Source organism: Lycorma delicatula, chromosome 2, assembly GCF_047948215.1.
Source record: "Lycorma delicatula isolate Av1 chromosome 2, ASM4794821v1, whole genome shotgun sequence".
NCBI classification, from domain to species: Eukaryota; Metazoa; Arthropoda; class Insecta; order Hemiptera; family Fulgoridae; genus Lycorma; species Lycorma delicatula.
The window spans coordinates 197620065-197629857 of NC_134456.1; the positions used below are offsets into that span (position 1 = coordinate 197620065).

Here is a 9793-nt window from a genome sequence, read left to right on the forward strand (position 1 = left end):
ATAAACTATCGTTTATGACCTAAGTTATTTTTAACACATCTAAAAACATTAACTGGAGTTTAAAGAGGATTAAATTCACCGTCAAATACGTGGGTAGAAAAACGTTATTTGAGTAGGCTACAAGTACTGTGTATAAGCGCTATACCACTATTGACAAACTTAAATAAAATATTAAAACATTTCTAAAAGGGAGGTATTCTATTTCCAAACCAATCAGAAACTACAAATTGAAACTGTCATTTAATAATATTTAAAATAATAATAATAAAGTAGTAAAGTAATGAACAATTTAGCATACATATAACCACAATAAGAAACTTTGCAATTCAATTATTAAACGCCTCCGTATAAATAGGTTTTTTTTTATTGATTATAATGATAGACAAAATAGATTTAAGCATCAAAATGTTCAAATATCAAATAAAAAATTTTTGATTTTGGGTAAAATAGAAAGAAAAGATAAGATTTATTTATAAATAAGTGATCCTTGTAAATAAAATAATAAATCTAAAAAAAGGCTTGTTTGAAGATATTGAAAAAATAAAGAATAACTTTGTATAATGACAAAATTTCTTCCGGCCCGGGGTATATTATAGGGCCAAACCTACTTCAATTTTAATTACTCTTAAAGTTACAAAGAAAAATATCAAAAAAATTGTTTAATCATAAAAATTGAGCTAAGTCATTAAACAAAAAACAGAATATTATACTCGTATTTTTTAGAGGTGAGAAATAAATTTAAACAAAAAGGTTTTCTAAAGTGTTAAACCTTTCTCTGTTTAAGGTCAGAGTTCAACATTTTAGAAAATTGTAAATGTTTTTTTGATAGTCCAATAAATAAGTTTATACTTATATATTTATACGATTGTTTTTTAAACCCGAAGGGAGATGAGTAAAAAAACATATATTTCAATTTTAAGAGGTGAGAGAAAAAAATCTTTTTTTGAATTATTTATACATGCTGTAGGTAAAAAACTTGCCAAAGTAAAGTTTTTGAAATTATCTCAGAAGAAAATCGAAATTGTTTTTTTCGTAATTTCCTCCAACCCCTGAAAGAATTTTGAAAAAAATGAATATGATCAATATCCTACATATAGAAATATTTGAGTCAAATTTGTTAAAAACAATCTGTTCGATCAATCCTGTATAAAGACCAAAAGCAGTGCGACACACATATATACATATCTTTCTTTTGGTTAGATATACTATTTGGACCCTAAAGCGTAAAGATTTCCAAAAATTTCAAAACTCCATTTTTGACACAATCACCATACATTCCCCTTTAATATAACTATTCCAGTTATATTCCCTAGGAAAGTAAAATATATAACAGTAATCAGAAAATTATAAAATAGTATTTAACTTACATTCACGCTCTTGTAAAATTCTTTTTAACAATAAAGAAACCTACAACTCTATTTTAAATAAACAAAATGAATTAATTTGCAGATACTCTTAGTTTTTTAATAAAATTTTTACAAAAATTTACGTTTCTAATATTCTTATGTTAAAGATTACATTAAATTAAGTCTAATTTGGATTTATAAACTAAACTTTGACGCTCTAATCTATTTGACGATTTCTGTTATTTTGAAAAATTGTTATAAATGGTGGTACAATACCTAACGGTGGTTCCGGAGGTTAAAAAGGGACAGTAACAATACATAACAATAATACGAGTATTAACAATGCAATTTTTTATTGTTAATCGTTAAATATAAATAAAATAATATTTCAATTATATAATTTATTATTTTAATAATAATATCAATGATATAAGAACGTTAAATACTACAAAACGTTAAATTATCGCCGACCTTCAAATTATCAAAATGTCTGCGTCTGGGTTCATTCATGCATAAGGGTCTGGGTTCAAATCCCCTGAGGCTAAACATTGTTAACACGCTTTTGTTAACACGAAAAATTAATTTCTAATCATCATTACAAAATAATAAAATAAATATATTCTTTAGAAAATTATTATATAGATATTACGTGAATATCATAAATAATTTTATCATTATAAATTCAATAATTGAAATTAATTCTGGTTTTAATACCCGACTAGGATAAGAGTTTTTCATCACTACAAATCATTCCTATCAAAAGAAGCTATATCTCAGTGTCACTCTATCGTGGCGAAGTAATTAAATACTATAAATTAAAAAGGTTATACTGTATAACATTCTAGGATAACACAAGAAATATAAATAAACTATAAAATACATATTACATAAGAAATAAAAGCTTATTTTGTGCTAATTATTTTATTAAGACGTTTCACTCAATAAAACAAATTTTAATTCTTAATAAAAGAAATCCTATCCATTATTACTACTACTATCTACTATCTATCTTCCTATCTACTAAACTACTATGAATTTTTTGTATTTTTTCAATTTGATTTCCAAGTTCTATAATTTCTATAAAACAGTTTAAGAAAAACATGTCAAGTACATGTTTTGTTTCTTAAACCGCAACTGTTCTTGACGAAACACAGTGCTCACAAAGATTATCAATCCCACATCGGACTTACTGAGGAAAATAAGGAATGAAGTGACCTCACTAGCCGATCTTGCATATCGGCATGCCGACCACTAAAATGTACGAGATATTCGACTATGCAAATGACAACTTCCCTCTGCTCACCGCAGGTACTGACTATATAATGTACATCATTACTTTAAGAAAAGAAACTCTGATAGTGCCACTGTACCCTAGATTCTTTAAATGCTCAAAGCCAACAAAAACCGTAAAAAATAGTTGTTTTAGCCTCTGGGACTACCGTTAGGTGTTGCTTCAGAGGATGAGATGAAATGACAGTTCTGAAGAGTATGAAAATGACAAGATGTCTGACCGGGATTCGAACCTAGGACCTCTACATAAAAGGCAGAGACGCTATCATCGCGGACGGAGGCCGGCGTACCACACACTATAAAGTAGGAAATTAATGTAATCCTTACTGTGTAAATCAAGGCAGTATTCATACGTCTGCATTGAACATCACGTCGTTTCGTCCATTATTTCAATTCAGAAACTTTACCTTCGTCTCAAGTATCGTAACTAAACAATTCTTTTTTAATAGTTTCCTACAGAAAAACAAGCGGTAGAGTATATACTCGTACAATAAATTTTATATACGATAATGATAAAAAATCTTATTTTCAATTGAAGCCACATACGTTAAAATAAAACTGTAATATAGGTACAGTAGCACTAAACCATTAATCAATTAATTATTATTTCAGTTATCTGATTTTAGAAAACTGCAATTCAAGTAGTCTAAGGTAAGCGTGTTATCACGACAAAATATGTGAAATTAAAAGAAGGAAAAGTAACGGAAAATAAAAAATTATCATCATTCTTAATCGTTTTAAATTTGTTCCAAAAATCTTACTTCGAACGTTTTTAAAAGCAAAGAAGTTACGGATAATATAAAAGAATGTCATAATTCACGATAGAAAATAACGTACTAAAATTAAGATACACAATAATACGTTAGTTAGTTAAATTGTTAATATACTTTCTAAAGTTAAAAATATCCTAACAGAAAATAAGTAAGTCTACAGCATAAAAATGCGGTAAGTTATAACTTTTAGCGAGTAAGAAGAAATATGCAGTGTGCCTTAATTTTTTTTTGTTTTACTCACCCTGATGATAATCTAATATATCACTGTCGGGGGCGTACGGTTCTGAGTCCATAATGACGTCACGAAAACACCACACTGTTATTAAATGTACGTGAAGTTCTTACATTTCGCGCAACTTTGTAAAACTTACTTCTTAATTTACACCCGTAAACATTGGCGCCACACGCGAGACTCTTTACCAAACATGTGGTTATGCCATACCGAACCTGTCTCTTACAAAATTTCCCTCTACCAATAAAATATTCCCTTTTATTAAAAACTATAATAAAAGTAACGCCGTCCTAAGGCTTTAACATTTCTTACCGACCGAATGATATTAGATTTATGAAAAATAGAGTATTACAAATTTTTTTTTTTTTTTTGTCTTCAGTCATTTGACTGGTTTGATGCAGCTCTCCAAGATTCCCTATCTAGTGCTAGTCGTTTCATTTCAGTATACCCTCTACATCCTACATCCCCAACAATTTGTTTTACATATTCCAAACGTTGCTTGCCTACACAATTTTACCCTTCTACCTGTCCTTCCAATATTAAAGCGACTATTCCAGAATGCCTTAGTATGTGGCCTATAAGTCTGTCTCTTCTTTTAACTATATTTTTCTAAATGCTTCTTTCTTCATCTATTTGCCACAATACCTCTTCATTTGTTACTTTATCCACCCATCTGATTTTTAACATTCTCCTATAGCACCACATTTCAAAAGCTTCTAACCTCTTCTTCTCAGATACTCCGATCGTCCAAGTTTCACTTCCATATAAAGCGACACTCCAAACATACACTTTCAAAATTTTTTTCCTGACATTTAAATTAATTTTTGATGTAAACAAATTATATTTCTTACTGAAGGCTCGTTTAGCTTGTGCTATTCAGCATTTTATATCGCTCCTGCTTCGTCCATCTTTGGTAATTCTACCTCCCAAACAACAAAATTCTTCTACCTCCATAATCTTTTCTCCTCCTATTTTCACATTCAGTGGTCCATCTTTGTTATTTCTAATACATTTCATTACTTTTGTTTTGTTCTTGTTTATTTTCATGCGATAGTTCTTGCGTAGGACTTCATCTATGCCATTCATTGTTTCTTCTAAATCCTTTTTATTCTCGGCTAGAATTACTATATCATCAGCAAATCGTAGCATCTTTATCTTTTCACCTTGTACTGTTACTCCGAATCTAAATTGTTCTTTAACATCATTAACTGCTAGTTCCATGTAAAGATTAAAAAGTAATGGAGATAGGGAACATCCTTGTCGGACTCCCTTTCTTATGTTCTTCAATTGTTACTGTTGCTGTTTGGTTCCTGTACATGTTAGCAATTGTTCTTCTATCTCTGTATTTGAACCCTAATTTTTTTAAAATGCTGAACATTTTATTCCAGTCTACGTTATCGAAAGCCTTTTCTAGGTCTATAAACGCCAAGTATGTTGGTTTGTTTTTCTTTAATCTTCCTTCTACTATTAATCTGAGGCCTAAAATTGCTTCCCTTGTCCCTATACTTTTCCTGAAACCAAATTTGTCTTCTCCTAACACTTCTTCCACTCTCCTCTGAATTCTTCTGTATAGAATTCTAGTTAAGTTTTTAGATGCATGACTACTTAAACTAATTGTTCTGTATTCTTCACATTTATCTGCCCCTGCTTTCTTTGGTATCATTACTATAACACTTCTTTTGAAGTCTGACGGAAATTCCCCTTTTTCATAAATATTACCCACCAGTTTGTATAATCTATCAATCGCTTCCTCACTTGCACTGCGCAGTAATTCTACAGGTATTCCGTCTATTCCAGGAGCCTTTTTACCATTTAAATCTTTTAATGCTCTCTTAAATTCAGATCTCAGTATTGTTTCTCCCATTTCATCCTCCTCAACTTCCTCTATAACACCATTTTCTAATTCATTTCCTCCATATAACTCTTCAATATATTCCACCGATCTATCGACTTTACCTTTCGTATTATATATTGGTGTATCATCTTTGTTTAACACATTATTAGATTTTAATTTATGTACCCCAAAATTTCCCTTAACTTTCCTGTATGATCCGTCTATTTTACCAATGTTCATTTCTCTTTCCACTTCTGAATGCTTTTCTTTAATCCATTCTTCTTTGGCCAGTTTGCACTTCCTGTTTATAGCATTTCTTAATTGCTGATAGTTCCTTTATTCTTCATCACTATCATTCTTATATTTTCTACGTTCATCCATCAGCTGCAATATATCGTCTGAAACCCAAGGTTTTCTACCAGTTCTCTTTATTCCGCCTAAGTTTGCTTCTGCTGATTTAAGAATTTCCTTTTTAACATTCTCCCATTTTTCTTCTACATTTTCTACCTTATCTTTTTTACTCAGACCTCTTGCAATGTCCTCAAAAATCTTCTTTACCCCCTCTTCCTCAAGCTTCTATAAATTCCACCGATTCATCTGACACCTTTTCTTCAGGTTTTTAAACCCCAATCTACATTTCATTATCACCAAATTATGGTCGCTATCAATGTCTGCTCCAGGGTAAGTTTTGCAGTCAACGAGTTGATTTCTAAATCTTTGCTTAACCATGATATAATCTATCTGATACCTTGCAGTATCACTTGGCTTTTTCCAAGTGTATATTCTTCTATTTTGATTTTTAAATTGGGGGTTGGCAATTACTAAATTATACTTCATGCAAAACTCTATAAGTCAGTCCCCTCTTTCATTCCTTTTGCCCAGCCCGTATTCACCCACTATATTTCCTTCCTTGCCTTTTCCAATGCTTGCATTCCAATCTCCAACTATTATTAAATTTTCATCTCCTTTTACGTGTTTAATTGCTTCATCAATCTCTTCGTATACACACTCTACCTGATCATCATCATGGGCGCTTGTAGGCATAGAGACGTTAACAATCGTCAGTTTAGGTTTTGATTTTATCCTTATTACAATGATTCTATCGCTATGCGTCTTGAAATACTCCACTCTCCTCCCTATCTTCTTGTTCATCACGAAACCTACTCCTGCCTGCCCATTATTTGACGCTGAGTTAATTACTCTAAAATTACCTGTCCAAAAGTCACCTTCCTCTTCCCACCGAAACCTCACTAATTCCTACTACCTATCCACCTTCATCGTACCCATTTCCCTTTTTAAATTTTCTAGCCTACCAACCTTTTTCAAGCTTCTAACATTCCACGCTCCGACTCGTAGAATGTTATTTTTTAGTTTTCTGGTGACCCCTTCCTTAGTAGTCCCCACCCGGAGATCCGAACAGGGGACTATCTTACCTCCGGAATATTTTACCAAGGAAGGCGCCTCCATTATAGTTGCGTGAAAATACAGAGAGATTTTTTGGAAAAAAAACAGCTGTAGTTTTCCATTGCTTTCAGCTGCGCAGTACTCAGAAGACTGAGTGATGTTGATATGGCCGTTTAAGTCATTGTGAATCACGCCCCTAACTACTGAAAGAGCTGCTGCCCTCTTTCAAGAATCATTCCTTAGTCTGGCTCTCAACAGATACCTCTCCGATATGGTTGCACCTTCGGTCCAGCTACTCTATCCCTGAGCACTCAAGCCCCCTCACCAACGGCAAGGTCTCATGATTCATAGAGGGCGTTTTGATTATTTATTAAATAAATTTAATAAATTGATAAAATAATAATAACCATGGAAACAGAAAATTACAATTGTTTAATTTTTTTGGACATAAAAGTGTATAATAATAAAATAAAATTAGATATATTTCATAAACCTTCTTCAAACGATACAATAAATAAATACAATTCATTTCATTCGTGTTCCCAAAAGATGGCTGTTTTTACCATTATAAATATATAAATATTTATATATATATATATATATATACCATATATAAATTATTACCAGAAAAATACTGAAAAAATACATATAAAAAATGAATACACGCCATGTAGTCAAAAAAATCAGAAGATTTTACAAAAAAATTAACATATGACCGGCGTATACTACAAATACAAATTTACAAATTTTTGTAACTCAGAGGATTTAAATGGTAAAATCATCAGAGTTTACAAAAATTGGATCTTCTGCAAAATTGGATTTGTCTGTTGTTTAATAGATAGAATAAAACTTAGTGAAGGTCAATAATAAAAACTTACCTTTAAAAACACTATTTCTTTTAAAAAAATGTGGCAAAGAATATAGTAATGATGACATTTGTTTTGATCTAATGTATGTGCGCAGCAGAAATAAAGCAAATATCATAATTACATCATACGATTAACCAGTTAATTTGACCAGTTTCTATTAATATTTTCAGAAATTAATTTTATAATTTTTTTTTAACCTTAACATAGGCCTAAATTTACTACGTTTAATGCGATAAGATTTACCAAAAATTCATTTAAAAAACCCAATAAAAATAAAAGATCATAGAGTTTCTGTAAAAGAAAACCTTTATTTGAATAGTAATTTAGATTTTTTTTAAATAGTATACTAATTTTTTCTGCCCAATGCAGATGTAAGCAATCCGGGTAGTCAATCGTCCGAAAAATTGGCGTTTGGCATTTTTTTAAAATCAACGTCCAATTTTAAATTTCAGTAACTTTATGAACAGTATGTTTAATTTTATAATAGAATAAATAATAAAATTAATAAGCCTATTTTGTATCTTGAAAACTTTTTCTGATTTTTTGAGATAGATAAGTTAACCTACTTTTTTTCTTAATATCAGTCTAAATACCTATCGGTGCCAAACAATGATTACTATCATTAAACAAAATGGCCTGTTATCTTATTGATATTATCTTATTCATTCAAACAATCAGCCTATTTTTTATCTTGAAAACTTGTTCTGATTTTTTGAGAGAGCCCAATGAGATGATATACTTCAGACAGGAATATAAGCATAAATATTTAATAATGATGACCGTCTTAGGAATTTATTAAGGCACTTCAAAATAAAATGCAAATGAAATCAATTTGATCATCCCAAGCAAATCTGCCAAGTACAAAAACAATAGTTACAAAATTTTACTTTCACTTTATGGGAAACAAAATTACAATCACTGTAATTAAGTGAAATTCTTTCCATGTGATAGCAATAGAATTTGTTACCTGAGAAGCACAATGCAATAGTTTTATTTAAATTTAAAATTAGATGATTACAATTCATCTATATGATTAATTTTAACTGCTAACACAGAATTTTCAAGTCCTTTTAAATAATTATCTTCAGATATAGATAAAGTTGTGTCATCTGCACAGTAATAGCAATGAGAATGGTTCAAAATTTAAGGCAGATATTTAATAAGAAAAAAAAATCAAGGAACAGAAAACACTTCTTTGTGATATTCAGCATTCTCATCTTGAAGTAAAGATCTACATTTCACAAGTTTATTCTTATAAAAAAAAAGAAATGTTAACCACCTGTTAGTGATTGGTGATTGATAACTAACCAGTCGTAAGCAGTTCCCTTGACACTACAGCTACAAAGTTTTCCTTCAGTAAAAATTGTAGAACTCATTAAAATCGCAAAAATGTAAAATGAAATCTTTTTGTTATCTGTGCTATTTAAATATTGTATAAAAACTGAGAAATGACTGAGTGATAGACAATTTTTTCTTAAAACCATGCAGAAAATTTGTCAATACATGTTTTTCAAGAAATGTTAAATCTATTTTTCAAAAAGGACAATATAACCTTTTATTTAACAATTGTTGAAATGTTTTCATTTCATACAATTCACATTGTGTGTGCGTGTGTCTCTCTCTCACTCTCTCTCTCTCTCTCTCTCTCTCTCTCTCTCTCTCTCTCTCTCTCTCTCTCTCTCTCTCTCTCTCTCTCTCTCTCTCTCTCTCTCTCTCTCTCTCTCTCTCTCTCTCTCTCTCTCTCTCTCTCTGTGTGTGTGTGTGTGTGTGTGTGTGTGTGTGTGTGTGTGTGTGTGTGTGTGTGTGTGTGTGTGTGTGTGTGTGTGTGTGTGTGTGTGTGTGTGTGTATAATATGTATCTGATCAACCTAAGTACAGAATTAAAAAATAAAATAAAGTAGGATGACACTTACCTTATTCCAATATGCATGCAAGAGTGCTTTCACAAATTACTCGCATCATCAGTTGCTCCACATAAACTTTTACAAATATTAGTTTCAAATTACATATTAGAATCACAATTAAAAATAATTTTATATTATGCTT

The 9793-nt window shown here is 30.7% G+C and overlaps 1 protein-coding gene across 2 annotated transcripts in view; it reads right to left on the reverse strand.

The window, feature by feature from the left end:
- Positions 1 to 3813, reverse strand: part of LOC142319556 (uncharacterized) — a 145102-nt gene extending 141289 nt beyond the window's left edge. The window contains exon 1 of one of the 2 annotated variants that reach the window (XM_075356952.1): positions 3651 to 3813. In XM_075356952.1, the coding sequence (XP_075213067.1) occupies positions 3651 to 3702 (52 nt within the window). In that variant the 5' untranslated portion in view covers positions 3703 to 3813. The remainder of the gene's footprint in view (positions 1 to 3650) is intronic. The other variant, XM_075356951.1, reaches the window with a different exon arrangement.
- Between the last annotated feature and the right edge of the window lie 5980 nt (positions 3814 to 9793).